The sequence below is a fragment of the Diprion similis genome, chromosome 12, assembly GCF_021155765.1.
Source record: "Diprion similis isolate iyDipSimi1 chromosome 12, iyDipSimi1.1, whole genome shotgun sequence".
Classification (NCBI taxonomy): domain Eukaryota; kingdom Metazoa; phylum Arthropoda; class Insecta; order Hymenoptera; family Diprionidae; genus Diprion; species Diprion similis.
Genome location: NC_060116.1, coordinates 8,659,753 through 8,684,060, shown reverse-complemented (window position 1 = coordinate 8,684,060; position 24,308 = coordinate 8,659,753). Strand labels below are relative to the sequence as shown.

General features: G+C 37.1%; 4 protein-coding genes across 12 annotated transcripts; 1 reads left to right on the top strand and 3 right to left on the bottom strand.

Moving 5' to 3' along the window:
- Nucleotides 1-702: 702 nt before the first annotated feature.
- LOC124412882 (signal recognition particle receptor subunit alpha homolog) lies at nt 703-3,945 on the bottom strand. Of its 2 annotated transcripts, XM_046893077.1 has the most exons (8): nt 3,697-3,945; nt 2,988-3,357; nt 2,723-2,764; nt 2,366-2,507; nt 2,091-2,235; nt 1,523-2,028; nt 1,010-1,424; nt 703-850 (listed from the first exon to the last, which is right to left on the bottom strand). In XM_046893077.1, the coding sequence occupies exons 1-8, from the start codon at nt 3,811-3,813 to the stop codon at nt 725-727; spliced, it is 1,863 nt and encodes a 620-aa protein (XP_046749033.1). In that variant the 5' UTR covers nt 3,814-3,945; the 3' UTR covers nt 703-724. The 2 variants fall into 2 exon arrangements, with proteins under 2 accessions (XP_046749033.1, XP_046749034.1); XM_046893078.1 differs by lacking the exon at nt 2,723-2,764 and having other exon boundaries at nt 3,697-3,944.
- Nucleotides 3,946-4,172: 227 nt separating this feature from the next.
- Nucleotides 4,173-4,933, top strand: LOC124412943 (protein lin-52 homolog). 6 transcript variants are annotated; one of them, XM_046893176.1, is made up of 4 exons: nt 4,173-4,295; nt 4,368-4,445; nt 4,520-4,630; nt 4,729-4,933. In XM_046893176.1, exons 1-4 carry the CDS (start codon nt 4,256-4,258, stop codon nt 4,860-4,862), a joined length of 363 nt encoding a protein of 120 aa, XP_046749132.1. In that variant the 5' UTR covers nt 4,173-4,255; the 3' UTR covers nt 4,863-4,933. The 6 variants fall into 6 exon arrangements, with proteins under 6 accessions (XP_046749132.1, XP_046749137.1, XP_046749135.1 ...); XM_046893181.1 differs by having other exon boundaries at nt 4,200-4,295; nt 4,538-4,630; nt 4,765-4,933; XM_046893179.1 differs by having other exon boundaries at nt 4,200-4,295; nt 4,765-4,933.
- A 255-nt stretch (nt 4,934-5,188) lies between these two features.
- LOC124413285 (X-ray repair cross-complementing protein 5-like) lies at nt 5,189-8,580 on the bottom strand. The gene is made up of 13 exons (XM_046893777.1): nt 8,491-8,580; nt 8,279-8,392; nt 7,952-8,169; nt 7,728-7,856; nt 7,518-7,596; nt 7,170-7,307; nt 6,925-7,093; nt 6,612-6,745; nt 6,346-6,486; nt 6,108-6,253; nt 5,764-6,015; nt 5,478-5,679; nt 5,189-5,325 (listed from the first exon to the last, which is right to left on the bottom strand). Exons 1-13 carry the CDS (start codon nt 8,512-8,514, stop codon nt 5,311-5,313), a joined length of 1,761 nt encoding a protein of 586 aa, XP_046749733.1. The 5' UTR covers nt 8,515-8,580; the 3' UTR covers nt 5,189-5,310.
- Nucleotides 8,581-10,094: 1,514 nt separating this feature from the next.
- LOC124413025 (regulator of G-protein signaling loco) lies at nt 10,095-23,979 on the bottom strand. 3 transcript variants are annotated; one of them, XM_046893320.1, is made up of 13 exons: nt 22,969-23,975; nt 21,357-22,622; nt 14,998-15,108; nt 14,587-14,811; nt 14,247-14,467; nt 13,905-14,046; nt 13,157-13,366; nt 12,670-12,943; nt 12,410-12,558; nt 12,223-12,306; nt 11,958-12,102; nt 11,797-11,888; nt 10,095-11,169 (listed from the first exon to the last, which is right to left on the bottom strand). In XM_046893320.1, the coding sequence occupies exons 1-13, from the start codon at nt 23,611-23,613 to the stop codon at nt 10,654-10,656; spliced, it is 4,080 nt and encodes a 1,359-aa protein (XP_046749276.1). In that variant the 5' UTR covers nt 23,614-23,975; the 3' UTR covers nt 10,095-10,653. The 3 variants fall into 3 exon arrangements, with proteins under 3 accessions (XP_046749276.1, XP_046749275.1, XP_046749277.1); XM_046893319.1 differs by having other exon boundaries at nt 13,905-14,097; nt 22,969-23,974; XM_046893321.1 differs by lacking the exon at nt 13,157-13,366 and having other exon boundaries at nt 13,905-14,097; nt 22,969-23,979.
- Nucleotides 23,980-24,308: the final 329 nt, after the last annotated feature.

Genomic DNA, 24,308 nt, shown 5'->3' with positions numbered 1-24,308 from the left:
AAATGTCAACGAAGGACGAGAGTAAGTAAAATCAGTATATACATGACTGGATGACTGTGCAATGTACGCGTGCATATTATTTAAATTCGTTTTATCGTACGAAAAATAAATAATGAACGGAATTTCCTCGCTGTAAATTGAGCTTCGTACACAGATGAATAGCAAGTCACGGAACCTTAGAAAAAGTTATAGCAAACCTTAAATTAGTCGAAATGTTACGCATGTTGAGTAGATTGGTTCAATTTTACCTCAGTGTTTATTAACAAATGACCATAAAATAAGAATTGCATTTATTTTTATTCAACTTTTCTTATAAAATTGTTCGTTAAATGTATCTATACAATAAATAATCATTTTCATCTACCATTACATTATGACCCTAAAAATGTTACAAACAGGATTTGCAACGCTGTACTCTTCACCGTTTTATAGAGTAAAAATAATAAATTGTCGAAACCTATTTTCATCGACGTCATAACACGAATAACGTATTAAATGTACGTCGCGATTATTGCATATCTTAAATTTCACTATGTTATAGAATAATTTTTACTGTGAATTTTTGAAAAGCGAAATATACAGTATAGATGTTATACTTATGCGAGTATGTATGTTCGTATGTTAAGTATGTGTTTGTATCATAATGAAATGTATAATTACCAACACATAAGTGCGAAAAAATGTATGTTACATAAATTGATAAAATTTTCTTTTAATTACAAACCTATTTCATCAAGGCATGAACAACAGCCTTAGCGTTTAGCGCTTTCAAATCGATATATGTTTGACCAGTTCCAACGAATACAATTGGCTGACCAGTTATATACGTCATAGAAATAGCAGCACCCACCTGCGAGTTAAAGAAAACTTTGTCAAAAACAAAAAAATATTGGCCAAAACTGGCACTCTTAAAATCAAAAATATTTTCACAAAACACATACAGATAGCATTAATTATTCTATTCGGTATTCCACATTTACAGAGTGGGGAAAAGTTCGGCTTGCGGTACCTTATCGTCGATTGTGTCGAATTTAGTCAAGACAATGCCGTCGATGATATGCGGATTAACGGAACTGCTGTAATCTGCTAGAGCCTGATTAAATTTGACCAATTGATCAACAGCCTCGTTGCCGACCAAAGCCTCGCCCACAAATAGGACCAAATCTGGCTCGTTGACTTTAATCAACTTTGTCAAAGCTCGCATCAACGGTTCATTGTCCTGCATCCTCCCAGCAGTATCTACAAGGACAATGTCGATTCTAGCATCTTTGGCAAAACGTATCGCCTCCATGGCTATCCCAGCAGCATCTTTTCCGTACCCCTTTTCGTACAGTTGCACCATTGTTTGATTGTTATGCTTCTCAGGTGGGTGTAGGGCGTTTAAGTGCCGTGTGTGGGTCCGCAATTGCTCTACAGCACCAGCTCTGCGTGTAAGTGATGAAGATGATGAACTCTTGTTAAACCGTTACTAATATTCGATGATATTAATGCATGATAGTGAAAAGAGAAGAGTTAATGTTACCTGAAAGTGTCACAAGCGGCAATTAGCACTCTGAAATTATTTTCAATCAGCCAAAAACAGATTTTTGCCAAGTTCGTTGACTTTCCAACACCGTTAACGCCGCAAAATGTCATCACGTAAGGTCTGTTATTTTTCTTAGCTTCATACGCATCTCTCAGTATATCCACTCTTCTTTTCGGTGATAAAATTTGTACCAAAGCTTCAGTCAGTGTATTTTTTACCGTACTAGCAACGCTGTCGAATGTACCTAATACTTTTCCCTCTAATTTAGTGCTCACAGATTCACACAACTTGTATGCAATATCAGCGGCAACATTCTTAGATATCAAATGATCTTTGAACTTGTCTAATGCCGGCAGCATATCTTCTTTGGTTAAGGATTTATTCCCGACAAGTCCTTTAAAGATGGAAAATACACCTCCAGGTTTCTGTGATTGCTTTTTCACATCTTCAGGCTCATCTTCAACTTCCAAATCCTGAATTCCAGGCTTCATTTTACCGACCATCTAAAAATTTTTGTGAAATTAGCTGGTACCAGAGCTTTCCTAATCTGCAGTAAAACACTTACAGAAGTATCTGCTTGAATAATATTCTCAACATCTTCACGTTTATCTGTTGTACGTTCCAGTTCCAAGTTGACCAAGTCTTTGTTCGTACCTCCCAATTCCCATTTTCGGGGCTGTTTTCCAGTTTTTTCGGGTTTCGGGCTCTTTCTACAAATTTTACACAAATTTTGTATGAGACTTTTGTAAGACGTGGAAAATATTTTCAAATGAAGCTGTTGCTTGTTAATTTCACTATCACTATTCTATAGCAAAACGCAAAATTTTAGAAAATTCTTACTGTTTATCGGCTTTCTTTTTTGGCCCAGCTATTTTTTGTACAAGTTTGAGTCTATTAGCTAGGAGAGTTTCTTCGTCCAATTCTCCATTTGTAACTGGAGATTGTTTTGGTACATCTGGTTTGACGGGTTCTTGAATTTTCACTGAAAAATTCCATGAGTAAAATTTGAGTTAACACTATACGATTTTCCACAAATTTAAAAATCTTGCGCAATGTCGCCACATCCTTGCATTCAAAATCACCAGCAGATGAAAAACATTTAGGAATTAGTTATAGTAAGAAAAATAAATTGATGTGAAAAGCCAATCCGATGTTAGTAACTAGATTCACACAACAATGATAACAGTTGCCACTTACGAAGACTATCATCATTGGAAAAAATCCCCTTCTTCTTCTTTCCTAAAAGTACCAAGTTAGTAAAGCCTTATGAAACGAAGCATCGCAAATGTTAATGAAATGTACCCAAAGCATCACAATTGTATCCAACTAATTATACAAGTTTCCTATTCTGATATGTAAGACTACTAAATAAGAAATACTTGCAAAATTTTACAAACTGGGGTAAATACCCAGATGAAACAGTTAAGTTTCGATTCTCAGGTGAAATAGCGAAATATATTACCCTGTTTTTTGTTGTCCTTGTCATCCTTCCTTTCAATCATACTAGCGACAGTTTTCTTTGATTTAATACTTTCATCGAATGTACGCATCTGCTTTGGAAGTTTAGCCTGGTGTTTTCCCCATTGTTCAGCAGCTGCTAGTATGGCATCATAGCTATTCTTGAAGTTGAAATTAGAAAACCACTGTGATTTGGCTAACTCATTTTTGTAACGATCTCTGAACTCAAGATGTACGTCGGAAAGAAATTTATCCACATAGGATAACTGGAGTATCTTCTGATATGCCACCACAAATACAAGCTCAAATTCATTGTCCAACTTGTATTGAAGTCGCAACGAATCATGGTCAAACGTATGAGTGCCTGTTCTCTCCTGTGAATAATATGCCAATTGATTTTGGTATGAATTATACCGTTACTGAAAGGTCAAATAATTAGGCTGATCCTTTTCTCATACAGTGGATGCTTGATCAATAACATGATTTTTGTAAAGTTAAAGGAACCAAAATTCAAGCCAGTACAAATTCATTGCCATATGTTAAGGCTGAAAAGTCGTCCAAGCTTAGATATTCCAATCAGTGGTTCCGACGATTCAAGACCTTGTCAAGCATGACAAGCACAATATATAACATCTTAGATAACCAGTTAATTTCAATGAATGTAAATTAAGTCAACACTTCGCAATTGTAATAATGTTGTTTTGAATACTTGCCTGTAAAATAACACTGCGAATCAACGCGTTGACACTTGGTGTAAATATTTGTGTAGTACTTTGAAAACACCAAAGTACTATACCGCCTTTGCTGAATATTGTGAAAAGATCAAGCATGTTGAAAACACGTTGGTATAAATATGAATTTTAAGAAACGAACTTAACCTAACAGACGTGAATGGCGTTTGACTTTTGGTACACGTCTTCTACACGTCAGAATGGATTTATGGAACGGCGGAAGTCGATGAGCATAAAAACACGACGAGGAAACAGAGCAGAACTCGCTACTTTTCGCATCACGGCTCGGTGGCCATTTTTTTTAATTCAAATATCCGCCATCAAGATCGCATCGTTCGCGAGAGCGACGAATTTTCAGCTAGACGCTAGTCTATTCGTGCCTTGATTCGTGGTCTATTCACGATTCGGATAGATCGAATAAATACATACCCTTAATGCATACTGATATAGATATATATTCTTCAGTCACGTATACAAGGCCGCCATATCGTCTCCGTTTGAAATATGATTGAACCAGCCGCAGAGAGCGGGAAATGAAGTAATGAGCAAAATGGCGACCGAGGAACCCGCGAACGAAACAGGTTAGAATTAAATTTAAAATTTCAACCAAGTGTGGGAAACAAGAAGCGAATGCCTGATGTTTTATTTTTCAGAGCTGCTCGCGGTTGACGAGAGTCTGATGAGCTTGGAAAAATTGGATCGAGCATCGCCGGACCTGTGGCCCGAACAAAGTGAGTTCACCATTGGATTGCCCAAGCCCTTACATTTCCATAATTTTTTGTTTATAAAAGGTAGTTTATATCAGCGAATGATGAAGTTCCAGGTGTGAACGAATACGTCGCTCAAAATTCTCCACAAACCGAACCACCTTCGTGGTCAGCGACTCTTGCAGCTGATGATATAAATAAACTCCATCGTAAGTGTCTCAAACTCACTTTTTTTTGCCTTGAATCGCATATTCTCTTCGAGACTTAAGACCTTGATTAACGCAACTGTTTACTCATTTTATTTCAGAGCTGGGTAACCTTTCAATGACTGGTCTTATTACCGAAGTTAAAAAACTCCACGATACAGCGTACCAACTGGGGTTGGAAGAGGCCAAAGAAATGACTCGTGGGAAATATTTAAACATATTTAAACATAAATAGTATCATAAAATTAGAATAAGTGTACTTATGTATGTATGTAAATATTTTTTTCAATGAACTCTTTATAGAAACTTTTTTCCATTAATCAATATCCGGGAGAAATATTTCTTTTTTAGACCCACACGCAATGATTTATTTGATCAGAATTATTATGTCATTATACTACCTAGAAACCTGCAAGTTTCTATTGGTATGAATATTTGAATGGACAATTCTGAAAGAATTTATCCAACTTGTAGGTGAAATTACCCACAAGATTGTAGTCATAGTGGATAGCTACGTGGAATGCAAGCTTGACAAAAGTAACAACAAATGTAAAAATCACAAAATTTTATTAAAAATATTTCATCATTACATATTTTTACGAATTACCAAGTATCTTTGGATGGTAAAGTAACGGAAGATGGTTGGTTAAAACATCGAACCAGTCAAAGCATTGCATCTTATTCTACATGCTTTTAGCCTAGAATTTAATATGAATAATTTTATTAATACGAAACTACCTGTTGTCTAGACAAGTTGAGATAGTTGAATTTGTTTTTTTTTGTTAAAACCAACATAACGCTTCACCATTATGGCACATTATCAGACTGTAGAAGAACTTAGTTCACTTACCAGGTCCTCTAAGTCTACATCCATTGATTGGGAGACTACTTCAACAGCTTCCGCGACTAGAGATAACTGTGCTTCTTCCATTTCTAAATCCTCTGCAATTCTATCAGCACTTTTTTCTGTTGCCATTGCATTTAAATCCTGAGTACTACGATCAACACCCTCGAAGGGTTCTCCCAGATCATCTGGCCCTCCTTCATATCTTCTGTAATTTTGAGAATAAATCGCACAAATTGTCGGAGTGTCGGTTTTTTCTGTGTTCACGTGAACATTAAGTGCTAAAACTTACTTTTTGGAATTTTTTTTTTTCTCAACAGGTTTTATTGGGAAAAGTGTTTTGATATCCTTCAACGCTCGTTTTGATCTCAACTGTACCGACTGTGGCGGTTCCAAAATTTTTTGCAAAAAATCTGACATAGGTGGTAAAGGATCGTCTGGATGCAATGCTCTATGGGCCAACACATCCCAAACATGCTGCCTAGAGACATCGTCAACAGTTCCTGCTTCAAATGCTTCTTGCTTCTCGTCCATGGAATCGTCTCTGAGTAAATATGTATGTACAATTCTCAAATTACGAGAACATTCGCTATAAGTTCTTACTAATGTAAGCCTCAATAATTTAATATCACATACTCTACTGTCGCCAACATCATTGAATCGATAAGATCACCCACAGCTTCTGCTTGTGCATCCGATAATTCATTCAGAGTAGATCTTATGGGTTTTGGTTGTACTATCCTTCGATCTTCAGCAAAAATTAATTCAATGTATACCAGACACTAAAGCAGATGCAAATCAACATTGAAGCGATTACACGGGCATAATGTGGTTTTATTTGTTTTACTTTTCAAAAAGAAAAGTTTAAACATACCCAAAGTTGCCCTGGGACATCAATTTTTGGAATCAGCACACCCATTTTGGGTGCTATATTATCTCGATGTACTTTTCTGACAATAGCAACTGTTTTACTCTCAATCATTGCCTTTACCAATGAATAAAATGGACTGGCGAACTGAGAGGTATGGAATCAAATTCATTAGCATAAAGTGCACGTACATACTGATTACTATGTAGATTTAGTAATATCACACATTCATCGCAAAGGGTTTGTGAAAAACAGCGAAAAATAGTAATTACCTCTAGTTCAGGCACAACAATGTATGAGCCTTTACCCGCCAAACAATCGGTTGTGACACGGGATTCTTTTGTGAAACCGTAAACGATGAAGCTCTTTGGTCCACTCTGATATTTTGACATGGCTTTATCTTCGTCTGGAAGTTTTCAGTTCATTATACAAAGTTTTTTTTTAAATCAAATAGTGATCTCTTTTATTGTTATTGTATCGTCTGTTACTGTTGTAAAATTCCAAATCATTTTCCAAAACGTATCCAAAAGTGGAGAAAGATCATTTTCCGATACTGCCTGAGAATTGATGTAAAAAGCACTGTACCTGAAAATGCTATAAATTTTCGTCCGTACATGGTTCCAGTAATCGTACTCTCTTCATCAATTTCATCTTTATTTTTATCCACTAAAGTACGTTCTTTTTGAACTGGCACTTTTGCAGTTTGTGAATCCGTAAATTTTTTCCATGTCGGTAATTTAAAATCCTCTGTTGTCTAATAAATGTGTTATATAGTTATATAGAATTGCGTGTGCAGGTTTAATTAATTATTGTGTTCATTGTTTACATACTTTCAAATAAACAATGACTGGAATCTTAATATTGAATAAATCCATGGCGACCTTCCAAGGCATTGCTTTCTTTGGACGATCCTTATAAATCATCAATTTTGATAGAGTATCGTCTATTGTCAATATTTTGCCCTTAACCTTTATCACGAATGAAAACAATTGTGTATCAGTTCGGTGAGCATAAACGAGATCGAATATTAAAAATTTTATCATGTAAAGTGGATTGTTAAGGATGTATGTTAAATTTTTGTTTGCATTAAAAATTTTCTCTCAGTCTTAGGAAGATTGTTATCTTTCATTCGCATGTATTGCAGTAACTTAGTAAACTAAGAAATGTATACTAATCACCATTTTACAAACACTGGCAAAAACTTGTTCGCTGGGATTTAATTCGATTTCTGAGTCTGCATTCGAGAAGTTGTTAGTTCTGGAATAATGCGATAAAGAATAATTATTAATCGGATGCCCGTGCAATGTTAATTGTAAATTTAACTGGTTTTTCACATTGTGATCATGTTGTATTGATCTCTTTACTCAAATATACTTTAGCTCATTTACATTGCCAATAAATCAATGTTCGCTTCATTTATGTCTGTGACAATATTGTCGGCATTGTATTGCCTAATAACATCGGGATCTTCTTTAAAATCAGTTAATAAAACCAATTTTCGTGATGCATTTGCTTCCCTAAGAAAAATTGAAATGAAAAGAACTTAATCAATTGTTGTATCAAACATTAAATACGACAATAAATTTTAAGTTCCCGCTTGAAATTGACTTACACACATTCTCTTTGTACGTAATCGAGTGCGACTGTGATACCATCGACCCAATTAGCCTTTTCTTTAGTACATTTCAAATTTATTACATTTTCAACTAAATTCCAATTAGGTACTTGCAAGGAATTCATTTCCACAATGTTGTCAAATAATAATCGATTCTTTGTTTCAGATGCACCCATTAGTACAATGCCTACCTCATCTTTAGGACGCAAAAAAATCTGAAAATCGAAATGTTGCTTATAATTGAAGGATTAATGCTCACTGAAGATTTAAGTATGCGTATAAACGAATTTGTTTGGTCAAAAAATATTAATTATGAATACCTACTTTTTTTTGAATCAACTGCTGTATCGCTTGTTTTGATTTTTCAAAGAAACTTGTCTTATTTTCATTTTCCGTTTCGTCAGTGCACCCAATATTGACTAACACAATTAAATATTCCTAAAAATTATAGTTATAAAATTTGTAGAAAAATTATGATTTCAATTCGATGAAAAAACATGTTTTCCTTCAAATTTTATAAATCATCACTTTCTAACCTTATCCTTAACTTTGGGCGGCATCTTTTACCAAATAAAGAACCAGCACTTAGTTGTACTCTTTCGATTATGTGTTTACTAACAAATCCATTCAACGCTGTAAACTAGACTGTTTTCGTATTTTAAACAGTTCTTCGCAGCGCAACAAAGGATGGCAGCTGCGAGAGAACGCTCACAATGCTTGAATGTCACCTTCACATGTGCGTCGAACCCGGGTTTTCATTTGACGGTACATACATACGTACATACGTATGTACATACACATATGCCAACATGAAGTTTGAACGCTCATACCTCTCGCAATCGGTCAAATTCTGTTCGAATTCGATCTAAGCGTGATTTTTAATCGGGAGAAATTTTTATCTATATTCTAACCAGTCGAACATACACGCATTTCTTCAGTCAAGGTTGAAATATAACATATTGCATACTCCGATATATACCTTTATAATAAAATTTCATTATTTACGAACCTTAATGTGACAATTATTGATGTCGTTGACTTTGGTGTTGACCATATCCTCACGGACGAATTTGCAGTTTTCTTGTATTATTGGAAGAACACTGCACGTTCACTGACACTGATTCGACCACTAATTGTAAGCTAGATTGAAAATCGATGATCTATACCGAACACGTAATCACACACACGAAACTTTTCGTCGCCGAAACACAGCAAATAAATGATTAAAATTATATTTTCACTTAGCAAACCGAGTACACACAATCAAAGATTGGTGCCTTATAGAAAATAAAGTCGACACTTACTAGAGTTCAGGGTTATTATAGTCAAGAAATATGACTATCATGGACTTCGTTGGCTATCCGATCTCTGTGATGTCGTTTTCACTACTTTGCACTTAGTTTTTACTTAAAAAATGACAAATGGGGCGTTTAATGATCAATGGTCGAGATGACGGAATTCCGATCTTTAATCGATAAAATGTTTACCTGAGACGTTTAGATTTGACTAACAATCGGCTGTTAAAAATTCTACTAATGGGCGAGCATTACCGATGAATTTTTTTCCGAAGCGTATTCCAAGTTTTGGAAAGATGATTCAAACTTACTTTTATAGTTGTAATAACGAAAGCACTAACGAAACATCGGGAAAAATCACCATTTTCTTAGGTTTGCACTGATTTTTAAGGAACTAAGCTATCCAAATATGAGTGCGTCTTGTTTTATTACGGTTTACTGAATTTCAGAGAATTCAAAACTCGCGAAATAACGGTTTTTCTCCCAGCATAAATTTTTACGATAACGTTACTAACTTCAGTACGATCGTCGATTGCCGCCAGGTGCGCGACGGCTTTGCGAGCGTGTTTTGTTTAACCGAATTCTACACATGAAATTCGATAATCGAACTCAATGATTCTTGAATATTTACATTTAAAATATTTCACCAGCGCCACATTGTTGTTGCACAAGTAAAATAGACCATCTGATAATATCGTCTTACTGCCGTATTGTAATTATCGCTCGATTTTTCCTTATCATTAGTCGAGTTGAAAGTGGTGAAGCATCCGCCACTGCCGGACTCGTGTACGGAACTGAAACATCTGAAGTTCGGTATGTCAGCAAAACAAAACAACTGCTTTTCGAAATCCTCATTGTCATTTTATTTGCGAAGTATAAAAGTTAATAATACTTTCATATATCCGTATTTATTCTATTACATAGTGTACAGATTATATAAATATAATAAAATATCTATTTTCGTTTCATCCTGTACAACCAGGAATGAAGAATAATGTAACATATAAATATAACAATTGCAATATTGTTACTTCCTAATTAATCTAACATCGAATCTTGATGAAAGGCACTTAATAAGAGGCTCTCAGGTGTTTGAAAAAAACACACACCCTAGGCCAGGCTGTCATGAATAGATACGAAGTGAGTACCTATATACGTAAAGATCCTCAGAGCGGAGTTCTACGATAGAATACCTTAGGTAAACCATGCATACGATGCACGTGTAGAATAGTCAACAAGTGTCGTTAAACAGACTAGCTTCTGCTGACACAATAAATCTCACAACCCCATGAAATCAGTACGCTCCAAAATTCCATACTTCTATTTTGTTAGACATAAATTTCGTTTCATTTCATTTTTACGTAGTTAAGATTATTAGCAAGAAGCAATAGGTGATACAAAGTTTCAAAAAATATTTTTATTCTCGCATGATTCAACAATTGTTGTTGAATTGTCGTGAATAATTTTGTGCAAGGGTCTGGCTACCATATGTCCAGTTTTGATACTGCTAGAAAGAATCTTCGGTTTTGGAGGAAGGGGTGGTGGCGTCAAAAGTTTGGTAGGACTAACAGCTACAAATTGTGGCTTAAAACTACTGGTGTCTTGAATATCAAATTGTGGTTGTAGATTATTTTCGGTTAGAGTTTGATCCACTTCTACAATGGTGACTTCAAGTGGATTCGTGGACTCAAAACCATGATTGATTGACTCGCTCGCTTCGTCGTGTGCCAAATTATGGTGGAAAACCGATTTTGAATTTCCGTCGATACCATTCAAGTTGCACGTTTCAAAATTATTGATACCAGTAGCAGTCTTCATATCCTCCCCTGAATCATAGAACCTGGTATTGCTCTCGACATGACCAGAGGTACCACGTACTCTTCGAAGCTTCTTTCCGGGATGTTTTCCGTTTTCTTTGTTCTAAGATTGAGATGATGAGATCAAAATTAGTAATGTGATACATTTATGTAAAATGGAATAATATATCCGTAGTAAAACTTTTCTTAGAGCTTAGCTTTTGAGGTATTCACTCTAACATTACAAGGAAAAGGTCAGGGAAAAATAATGATGAATCATCTAAAAAGAAATCTAATCGAATACACTTAATAAAATATCCCACCTCATGTGGTAATGGAAGAAAAGATCATGGAAAAATAATGAATCATTTAAAAAGAAATTCAATCAATATCCTGCCCTATACCATTCATATAAATTAACTGTATTTGTGGATTTCCAGTTATTGAGTCAGCGATTGAAAACAATGATTTTCTGGTTACGTTTACTATCCGTGAGCGTAAACCGCATTTTTCTGGCGAAAATGATTACATAGACGTGACATTTTCTCTATCGAGTACTAACATTTGTGTACAGTAAACGCATTTTACGATTAGTGAAGACTGTGTCTCGAGTTCCACTTGCTTTTGATTATAGGTCTAGGAATAACACTTATGAATACAACATGCGAATAGCTGCATTTTCAGAAGGTTCCTAACTCATAATAGGTAGCGCTGTTCTAAACTGACCATAACGTCGATAATAGCAACATACCTTCAAAAAATCAGGTAGTTCAAAATTAATTTCAGTCCCTCTCTGATCTTCTAGCCTCGATCTTTGTGCACGTTTCAATCCTTCATACAAATCTGAAAAAGCTTTGAATATATTACATGCTAAATCAGATGATATTAAATCAAGTGTAATCTGTTGCTTACCCTCTCCATCATATCTGCCAGGAAGCTGCAGTTTCACACCGTTTCGCCATTTAGCTATCAAGGGGGGATGGGGTCGAGAGCACACATCAGCTGCAGTGTCTGTCAAGGTATTTTTGTCACTGGTATTGCTAGATTTTGATTTACCCTGAAATAGAAAATTGTGATTTAATCAATATGCTTGATTTTGGTAATCATTTATCACCAACAAGCCAGTGTAGGTATACCGATAAGAGGGAAACTGAAGTGATTGCAAATGTTTACTCACTTTTTTCTTTCCATGAATTGTGGAGTCGCGTAGAAAAAATTTGTTGGACAAAATAGAAGAGCTTTCAGATCGTTGATCTTCAGACTGTAAAGTATGATGCAACATATATAGTATATTGTCCATACAAGACACAATAAAATATTTACATCGGACATTTATTCACGAAAACAAGTACACGAATTCTTACCTTGCATGAACCTTCGTCGTATTGGTATTTATTTGTACTTTTGCTGACTAATAATTCTTTGAAAACTTTATTAGTTATTTCGTCAAGCCTTGGTTGCGAATGTGATATATCGTCGGTATATTTCAATGACGGCGCGTCTTGATGAAACTCTACACAAAAGACATAAATGTAAAATCAAGTCTCAATGTCAATTTATAATTCCGGCTAAAATGCATGAATACTAGATATTTTATCAATGTGAATTTTGCAATGGACAATACCTTGACTGGTTGATGTCAATGTGAGCCTAGCTGGAGCATTAATCGCAGCAACATCCATGTCGACAGAATGATTATCTGCCCAGACAGTTACTGTTTCCAATTTAAAACCATATTTATTAAGTAATGGTCTGAGTACTTCTCTAAGAGTCCGACCTTTACGCGCAACAACTGTAATTATTCTACGGGACGGCAAATCCAGTTTTAATACTCTTGTTGGAACAACTTGGACTTCTTCACCTGCTAATAACGATGAGGAATCCTTTAAATTTACTGTCTGTAAAATATTGAGAACACAATTGTTTAAATACAAACGCAGCCATATTCAGCTGAAAAATACTAGCAAATAACTAGACGAACTGCTCAGCTCTTTGCGTTCCGTAATTTTTTGAAATGTTTTAATAATTATAGGTATTATATGTTTGGAAATAAAAATAATATCAAGTCGCATTTTTTCGAAAGCGACATTTGAAAACATCGCCACACTAACCTCATCGGTGTTAAGTATGAGAACATCGTAGTTGGTATAACGTAGAGCTCTTTTATCGAGAAGTCGAGTAACCACATCTTTAACACTCTCTGATAGGCTAGTTGGCACTACAGTTGTAGACCCGTCGGGTAATATTACGCGGCACAGTCCAGTACATTTATTGGGAGATTCCCTCTTGTTATTTGAATGTCCTTCGTAAGATGACACTGACTATAATTTTCAATCAATAATATTACTTTAATGCAACGAAAAAAGTCACACCAGTCAATTGTAAGCGATGGATCAAGCATACCGTTTCAATATGAAGCCTGTGCGTGCGAATAGATTCAAGTGCATTTCTCAATAACATTAAAATGAATTTAGTGCCAAATTAAAGTTAGTAAGCATGCGTTATACTTAATAATGGATTAGAGAAGTTGTGCTATAAATTATTTCGGTACAGATAAATAGTTGGAAATTGTATAATTGTATTGTAAACTGAGAAAGTTGTTATCAGAAAAAGTGTTTCAAAACATGAGCTATACTTCAGAATAAATTTGCCCAACCAGTTTGATAGTTTTTGGTTTTATATCGTATGTTCGCTGGAGAAGATTGATTACTCCAAAATAAACCAAAAATTATCAATCCATTAGATATTCCCATCTTGTCCACACCTTACTATGATATGATTAATGATGAATTATTTAAGCAGAGTGCAGTTGTTAACTGGCAGGAACAGAGATAAAGTACTATACTGATTGTAACTTACATGTTTGTTGAATGATTGCCTGAATGCGAGATCCCAAGATGCCAAGGAAGATCTACTGCTTGATATTGATATGTTGTCGTCGTTATTGTTTCCTTCCACTTCCTTCTTTATGGCTGTAAAGCTTTTGTAGATCGTCTCGTTTCTGCAAGGTGTTTTATTATATTCAGATTCTCCGCGATCCTTAGATTTTGACCTGTAATATCAACACCTCAATCTCTCTCCCCTTCTACGTCGAATTGTATCGACATATTCGATTATCACTTATTTTTCCCAGCCCGACTATTCACCAGCTAATTGAACTCCTTGATTTGCGGTTGTATTAAATTTGTACAAGTTACATACCTGTTCTTTCTATGCCAAGGAAGAATAGACTTTCTACTTCGATCCTCTGCATCGGAATGACTCTTTTTTAATTTTATATGAGGCGAGCCTGTCAAACTAAGGTCGCAATCTTGGGTACGAACTACGCTACTTCCAGCCTCCATGCACGTACGATAGAGTTCAGATCTCAAGAATCTTGGATAACTATCAAACTTCATTAAATTGAAGACCTGCTTTTGTGCCTGTGAAATAAATCACATATTTGAATAAACAACTTTACTGATAAGTTCAATGACAATCGTTTCTCCGATCGACGATCTGATCGTCAATTCAGAATTGTTTGTTTTTTTCACTTTTGTACCTGTAAAAATAATGCAGCAGGAGCTTCATCCAAAAGATCTTGAGTAATTTGACCCGCAGCGTGACTGTCTACGTTTACAGGCTCTGAGGCGGTGCTCGATAAATGACGTTGGTATATTTGCCATGCCAATCGTCTACGACTGCTCGCATCTTCGGTGTCTTTATATCGTTCGCAAGCTGCCCAGAAATATATGTTCTCGTGGCTGAATTCCTTCTTGAGAAATTCCTAAAAGTAAAAAAGAGAACATCGTGTAAAATACAATTGACAATTTCGAAAGTCAAATTATTCTGAATCGAAAATGATTCCTAGAATTATGAAACTTTCCAATCTTTATCTCTCGTAATTAGCTAAGTAATTACCTATTAGACAATTAAAATTGCGTGTTTAATATGTTGTGATAAAAATACTAACAGCAAAGGTTTGTAGACCAGCTGGATCTTCCAGAAGTTTTTCAAAACTTGCGGACCACGAATGTACCCCGTGGCAGTTACTAGATTTTTCAAAAGACTCTATGCTCCTATGCTGTAATCAAAAAATGAGTACATAAATACGTTAATGCGGTAATTTTTAAGCAATGTAGTATAACAATGAATAATCATAAAAAAAAAAAATGTTATCGTCAATAACTCGCGTAATTTTCAACGCACACGCAGGAAAAATATCAAAGTTATAAATTATTTTGTGCCTCAAAATCGGTGGTAGACACGGAGTGAATACTTTCTCGGTTCGCCCTAATTTCCTCGTTCCGTCACCCGCGACGGTGACCCAGGAAGTCATTCAAGCGCCAGAATTTTCACAGAAGCTACTTTCAGCCACGAATTATTCGATGTACGTACATACACGCGGAATGATCGCAATACTCTATGTGATGCTGGCTTGACGTCGTTTTCGGTAAGAAATTTACATAAGAAAAATAAAAATTTTATCTGAAAAATAACAAGCTTGAAAGTCGGCCACACAAAAATGGCATACAATTATTTAATAATTATAATGATAATAATAATAAAAGGATAACTTTCGTCGATTACAATCCTCAATTCATTTTATATTATTCTTTCTACGGAAAAAAAAAATACCTAGGTACAAAATCATTTTTTCATAGTCTGTGTTAAAGTCTGTGTCGATTGTTCGTCGTATATCATTGAGAATGACGTAATTATGCGTATTTTTCAAGCAGCTGATGTACGCGTTCTTGGAATATATATCGATAAATGCAAGTGCAGTGGTACTTGACTTCTATAAGATCGCTCATTAGAGTCATTCACTTGGACTTGCTTGTCAAAGAAAAACATATGCCAGCATACATACATCCAGCCCTGGCGAATGACGTACCGTCACTAAATTGGATGCAATAAGTGTGTAAAGCAAGCGTTTCAGTCTTGCTGATACAGCGAGTATGATATGGTATATTGAATAAATAACGAAGAAGCGTTGCGAAGCACACGGGATGAGAAAGAAATAATTTCTCTCGTTTAAAATAAAAATCCCCCGTGCTGCTTGATTCTTCGTTCATACCGCGAATGTCCTTCGTAAGAATTCATTCATTATTTACGTTTAGTACTAATTTAGGTAATTGTGGGCATTATTCGGAGAACGAAGAGTTGAAGAGTTAAAGAGAAGCCGACTGACTCAGTACCAATTTGTCAGCACCAATTAAATTGCACTGAACGTACTTGGGGGATCAAACAGCCGAGTGTAACGTCCATTGAGAAAAGAAAATACCTAACATTATATCCTTTCCTCAAGTACGTACGTACATAAGTACATATCTGTCATAAGTAGTACGCATCAGAAGAAAATATAGTTGACAATATCGTAGTCCTAAGAATCTCAGTGTAATTAATTGTGATAAAGAATGATTCCAAGAGTTTCAACTCGTGTGTCTAATAACTCTAGGAATAACGGATGCGTGATCTCCTGCGCTACGTAATTATTGTTGTGAATGAACACCGAGTATTGTACAGAGTGTGAGTATGTTCTTTATGTTTAGACATCAGAAAACATTGCAAACTAATTTCCCAACGGATACAATTTATCCCTGCAACAATGCATCCCATGGCGGTAAAAAAAATTATATTCTTACAATAAGCGAGAGCATCTTTATATAATCATTGTTTTACGTACAACAAAGTGTCGATCCATATCGGTGGGAATATAGCAGCCGAGAAGCGAAGGAGCGCGAATAAATAATATATATATAGGTGTCGCACTAAACATATATATTATAACTTTGAACGAGTTTAAGAATATGTATACAAATGTATATTTGTTTATTTCACCGAAACTGATCGGCACAAAACTGCCGGCACTTTCACGAAAAAGAAAACTAAAACCTCACATATGTACATATATGAACACGCGCATATATATATACATATATATATATATATATATATATATATATATTTGCGTTCATCGGTCACATGCGTTACATACGCCTCACGCACATAATTGTTATTTTATAGGCTACGCCCAGCACCGAAGTTTACTACACAGCACACCACCGACGTCTGCTGACCATCAAGTTGACAGCGTACATTATGAAGCACTACTGACGAAGCGTAAAAGGGTACTATGTACTTGCACACATTTACCCCCCCCCCCCCCCCCCCCCCCGCAACCCGATACAGCATCGTGCCTTCGGTGTGCGCGACAGTCGTATACCACTCTGAATGAAATATTTTTCTGATTAGTAGTGTGCGTGCCAGCACGATGCGCGCATGAATGTAAAATCCTTACATCGGTGTGCGGCAGCAGGCTGATGATACACGCCTGAGATACTCACTCCTACGAGCATGTATTTGTATGTATCCATTACGAAAACGAGGCGCAGGTACACGGCGCGACGGTATATAAACGCTGCATGTAGTGCATACGCATACGCACACACACACACACACACATATGCCTATATAACGGCCGCATGCACACACGAGACACCGTCAACCAATGCCGCAGCACCGCACGAACTCTGAGCAGGAAATGACGGGCCTGGGGAGCCCGGTGGAAATTCAAGGAGAGTAGAGACAGAGAGAGAGAGAGAGAGAGGGAGTGGGAGATGGTACCGCAAGTTAGAATGTGTATTTACCTGGGATAGAATAAAATTTATCAAGTGTTCGCTACTTCTCGGCATTGTGCATTGCTGGATATGATTATATCTATATGGTTATAATGTACCGAGGCTTTGTTTGGAGAACGGCGAACATCCGTTGCACCTTGTCGACTTTTCTCACATGTTACACTTGTGGTTGAGTATATACAGTAGCACAGTTGATCTGGAAACCGCAATGTTGAAGTTATAGTGGAATTGTTACGAGGCGAGTAGGGGGGAGGAGAAATACATATAAGATTGAATGTCGTAATGTGATGTGAGGATGAATTTTTTTGAAAAATACTGATTTTGCTAATCCAGGGTTGGATGAAGCTATGTTGACCTTTGGAAAGGGCAGGTACTCCTATTTTTTGAAATCTATTTTTCCCAAATCATTCGACGAAGCTTTAAAATAGATGTTTTTGAGGTGTGATATATTACGTTACGTTAACTTTATAATTATGGATTCAAGCTCGTGGAAGTATTGCATAACCGCTATCGATACATCGATGTTTTTTTTTGAAAAATACATTTTTAACTTAGTGAAAAAGTTAATTAATAATCATTATTTTTCTACGCGGGGGAACTATTTCGCACGTTTCAAAGTCACCCTAATTGGTGGCAAATCTTTCCCATTTCCTGTTATTATCAGTAGGTTATAATGGGTCGATTAGAAATACGGCGAACTAATTATCAAAAACGAAAACGTAATTTCCTTTTCTCATAAAACCCGAATGAATATGACGAACACGAATGATTAGTGAAACTGTGGCAAACTTATCAAATTACACAACCACCAAAGGCAACGATTAAGACAGATTTTTCAAGTCTGCTTATAATATACATACGTTAAAATAATATGTACAAGTAAAAATGTTGAACGCAACGCAGCAGGTAATTATTTTTTCCAACGGAAGTCCAATTTATGTAATCTACACACCGTGATATCATTTTCGCATGCGGACGAGACTACACCACAATAAATTATATCAGCTAACCGACTAAGTACACTATCTGCAGACAAAAGAATCTGTGGACCGATTTCTATGAGGCTGAAGTTAGTAGAGTTATACTTTAACGTAGTTCATACACTTAAATCAGTACTTTTGTAATTAATTCCACACGCAATTTGATAGATGGTTTTATGGATTTTTCTCAAGGGGGAACATCCGAGTAGGTAGATGGCTAGAAACGTAGGCGAATTTGGAGAATTTTTATCTAAAAAACTATTCATTCGATACCATTCGTTTTTTTTTTTTTTTTTAATTTATTTTTTTTATTTCAAAGTTTATACATTCAGGTATACTCAGCTATTTTTTCATCAAAATTTATCCACTCGTAGCGTTGTTACAGTGGTCGGTGTAAAACATGTTCCGTATTGACACGGTTTACGGTGCCTAGGATTTTGGACAGTAGGTTAATCTAAAATAAAAAATTCCAACCGAATCTTGAAATATATTGAGCCTTTCGTTGCGTAGGAATTTTTTTTATTATTTTTTCATTAACAAAACGGTGAACGTTTCGACTTTAAAGTTCGCTCCGGCCTAAATTTAATACCATTTTTGAATCATAAAAGAATAAATAATTGAATTAAAGAAAAACCCATACGCAGCGACCTAAACAAAATGTACAAAAACATTGTCTTCAAATTTGGTAAAAATTAGTGCGGTTGTTTTCGAGATATCCTAGGCACGGACTCGGAAACGTAGTTTCGAGATAATCGGGTTTAAAGTTCGACGAATCAGCCGCAACTTCTATAATTCTTTGGATTTCATCGTGCAAATTACACACAATATTCTTCATACTTCAAAATTTCAGAAATGCGAATAAAAACAAAGTCGACTTTTAAAATATTTTACTCGGATGTGCCCCCTTAATGAAAAAAAAAATTTGAGATAAAAAATTCACATCTAAGCTATTGCTTAGCTAATTTCAAGATTTTTTCAGAAGATTCGGAGAAATTAATTAGGAAAGTAACGATTCATGCGTATGAAGTACCTTAACGATGCGTGTATAGGAAAATCGTTACTTCGCAACCTTAGGATTGTCTGAAATTCAGCTAGGAAATCGTAACAGATAGAACATGTTTATATTTTGAAAATCCAACTGCTCAAAAGTCGTTGTAAATTGTACAACGATTAATTCCGTGATGTTTCGTTACGGTAACGTTACCAAATTCAACGCGTTCGACTTTCAGCCGTAGTAAAAATACTTAAATTATTAACGATTAAATTATATTGTCATGAATTCATAGCTTGGGAGAACAAAGATTAATTTGCGGTCAAATGACTATGAATGAAATTCATGGACTTGAGTGGTCGCGCGTGATTTTCCTGTAAATATTGGCATTCGGTGAAAAAACGAGTGCTGACAAAAAGAAAAAAAGTTAATAAATTAATCTATGTAACACGTGGTGGACTTTAAAAACCGCGCAAATGTCTGTTTCCGCTTTTCTTGAAAATTAACAAGTACGTATTAATTGGGTATAAAACTAATGAACTTACAAATATGGGGATAACAGTAGTGGCATAGAGATGATGTGAATGGTTCAATATATGACGTTTTCGCTCATTTCTTAAACCATTCGTCAAGAACGCGGTAAGTGCGCAGTGAGAAAATCATATGTAATAATCGTGTTTATACCGGGGTCATTAATTCCTGGAACTGTTCCAGACTTGCGGTGAAAGAATTCAACGAAAGACTCTGCAGCTGGTACGAAGGCACTTACATGGATTTAGTACGTTCAAATGTGAGAATGTAGGATGGTCGTGGTAAAAGTTATGGAACCACATTCGTTCGCTGAAAAATAAGGATTGAGAACATAGAGAATTTCGTCTTTGCAGCGTCATTAGAAAGTGTTTTACGCTCGCCAACGCTTCGTTCACTTCAACAATAACTATGCATCTAAACAACGGAAGCCAAGTAGGTGTATATATATAAGCTTGTTATCTAAGAACTTGTTATCGCGCAAATTATGACGAAGATTGCCGGTAACAAATAATAAGGGCACGGTTTTGGAACCGGTTCGAAGTTTCGGTTCCACAACGGGTTCTGGGTCGGGATTTCACAACGGGCTTCAGTTACATTGATTTCGAAACCGGTTCCGGATTTTAACCGATCGTTAGGTCGGTTCGAGAGGCACGTGCAATGACGCAAACCCGCGTATTGCATCCGATCACCGGATCAGTTTGTGCGTGGTTTTTTTTTGTTTGTTTTTGTTTCTGTTTTTCAAACTTAGAAATCGATATTGAAAAACGTTTATGCATTCATATATAGATGCAATGTCACGATTTTACTAGCTACTTAATTTTTTTCAATATAAGAAATTCATTGCAGGCCTGAAGCATTTTAGATTGTCTCTATATATTTAAATAAGTTCAAACGTTCGTAAATTTCATGTTCTCGAAACGTGGGTTGAGGCTGCGTGCACTGAGGCCATAACAATTGGTGACAAGCGTGAGAGGTCAGGATGTGACCTTTGCATACTTTCAGTCCTCGTTCATAAATTCTTCCGTTAAAGTGTGTCTACTTGACGAATAGAAAACGACGAGAGCGTACGATTGAGTATAGAGGAAAAAATTCGGCATTTATCATTCGTTACGTTGAAAACCGAATTCCATGCCAATTCCAATAATACGATCGATAAAATATAGTTTCATTTACAAATATGAATACTCACCAAGCATGCATTGGAATTGCAATTCCCGACGTTTCGTATTTCTTGCAAGCTTCCCCACCGCGGTTTTTCGCTCTTGTTGGAATAGGAGTGAAGAAGGGAAGTGCATTCCATTGTGGGTTTCAAATCCTCCAAACTGTGCACCAGAGACTTCGAAACACTGTAAACCTTAGGGCTCAGCTTGCTGAGGGCTTCGTCGGTAAAATTGCCAAGCGTTATTTTTTCGCTGCTCAAACTGAAATCCACGTTCTTCCGCCATCCGAGCGCCTCGTTAATTCCAATATTATTGTCCTCCCGTGTTACCTCTGATGAGGCGGCCATCGTACTAGGCAACCCCATACTGGGTATAGGCAGAGCAGATGGTCCCAGACAGGTGTTGTCCCCCCTCCTATCCCGGTCTTCATCCCCACACGGACCAGATGCCATCGACATGCCGAACCCTTCTCCGACGTCGGAAATTTTACTGAAATTTATTCCACCGCGTTTTCCGTTGGCATCATACGAGAAGTCGGCATCCTTGAATTGGCTACCTTTAACGTCATCTATCCATCTAACGTCTGGCACTGCTCTGACTGTTAATTTAGATCCTATGGAATCGTTGGCTGGCTTTAGCCTTGGTCGGATGCAGTTTTTTTGATTTGAAGCAATCGCGGAATCTCTCAGATGCAAATTTGGGAAATACTGTCTTCGATCGTGAAAATCAGCAGTCATATTTCGATCCGATTGATTTCCATAGTCATCCTTGAAACCTATTCCGGAGTCGCTGTTGCTTGAATGAGCCGTGGATGTACTGACGTTACTCGGTTGAGGAGAAGCGGCTTGACGATGCCTCGCCTCGTCGTTATAAGGATTAGATTCGCTGTCGGTGTCTGATATGTAGAGTGTTTGTATGGCACCGATTAGACTGTTACAACTGTCGGGAAATTCTTGGCAGACATTGAGCTCTGATGTTTTTGTGCATGTGAATCCAAATATGTTGCAAGTATTGGAATGTACGGCATGGTCTATCAGCTTATAGTATATGGTGAACACATGGCAGGAATTTGACACTATGTCGTCGTTGTCTTTTACCGACTTTGTTAGAATACCAAAATACTGTTTATCCAGTTCAGAAAACGAGTTGCAAAATATTATACGAAAGGATGGATACTCCGCTATCACTTTGTTATCGGAATTTGTCAACTTTATGTTAGCGACGTGGATTGTCAGAAGTACCGTTGTGGGATTTCTCTTTTCTGCTTTCAGTCTTTTCACACACTTCCTTAGGACCTGTAACATAACAACGTAATCAAGATCGCTGCATCTATATTATCAGTATAATTTCGAGGAAGCTTTCCCAATCTTTGTTACGGAAGTGACCATAGACTTGTAAAGTCTACAGGTAGCGTTTCATCGTTAATAACAATCACATTTAAAGGAACAAACAGTTACCGAGGTTTAAGATAATTGTAATTCCTGAAAGCAGATTTACAACATCTCATCGTCAAGTTTGTTTCTCAAGTATTTATATGGTCAACCGCGATGCATGAGAAAAGTAATAAAGCTATTGCGAGGGTAACAGTTTTGATGCAGAATCAAGTTTTAGTTCAAATTCTCCAATCAGCGTTAGGCTTACCTGCATCATCGAGGATGGAGGTAATTGATTAGGTATATCGATGGTGCCTAAGTAACCAACAATGGTGCGATGTACAATCTTTTCTGTGTCTCGTTTCGAAGATAAAGGCGGAGGTGGCGGTGGCAAAGGGCTGGCCATGTTCCATCGATGATGGAGGGACGCGTGGCTGCACTGTATCTTGTTTTGAGACAAGCGATTAGCTGCGTCGAACATGGCCCCGCTGTGCAGGTCTCGAACAACCTTGGCTATCCTGCATTGTACCGGGGCAGGGGTGACGGCGTTTGTTCTTGGCTTGTGTGAGTATTTTGGTTTCGATCGCACCGTCGCCAGTCCCTCCTCATCGGACGAGTCGGAGTAGTAATTTTCAGCAATTTGTAATCTCAAAAGTCCCTTGGAGTTTCCTATCAATCGAACAACGTCGTCGTGAGGAATTTTGCTCACGCTGTGACCATTCACGGCAACAAGATAATCTCCAGCTCTGAGCCCAGCATTCTCCGCCGGACTTCCCTGGACGATGCAACTCAATATGCAGGGCTGCTGACCAGATATCGTGAAGCCGAAACCCTTGCTGCCGCGAAGTAATTCGACAACTCTCACGCCGTAGTTCACCCGCTTTTTCTTCCTCCTGTTATGGTGCATATTCATTCGTTTATTGTACCGCACCTACGGCCGATGCCCTAGCAATATGTTACGACGAGCCACGGAGGCGTCGAGGAGCTTTTATGACTGCTAAGAATTCCGGTAACATTATACCCAGATAAATTTCATATTGTTTAACACGTCTGCGTATACTTATGTTACAATTACAACACACACTTGTCACCATCAAAGCTGCATTCAGATTCCCCACCCGGGGACTGGGGAGTAACGCGGGTCTTCTATCTTCCTCGCAAGGTCCACGAGTTCACTCGATCTTTCTCTTTCTAATGTTAAATTCCATCCTCGGGTGAGGAATCTGAAACCACGGTTGAACGCAGCTCCACAAACCTTATAGCAAATTGCTATGTATGTACAGCGTTCTCATCGGTACGACTACAGTTTGTTACGACTACAGTGGAAATCCGGCAGAAGAGAGACAAAGCCAATCAAGAACCCGGGCTGGCAACGAAGACGCAAGAATGTCAGTAGGTGAACCACGATCGCAGAGATGAGCAGATGCTGGCTTTTGGGTGAGCATAGATCTCGGCGATCTCGGCAAACGCCTTAGAGTGCTGCCCCCTACGCAAATGCCTCTATTGGCTACAGGCATGATCGGTAGGCATCGTAAACACGGAATTCTACTTTACCGCAGGAGGGGCACCGAGAAAATCGGTTTGAGAAAAAAGTGAAGACGCTGGGTT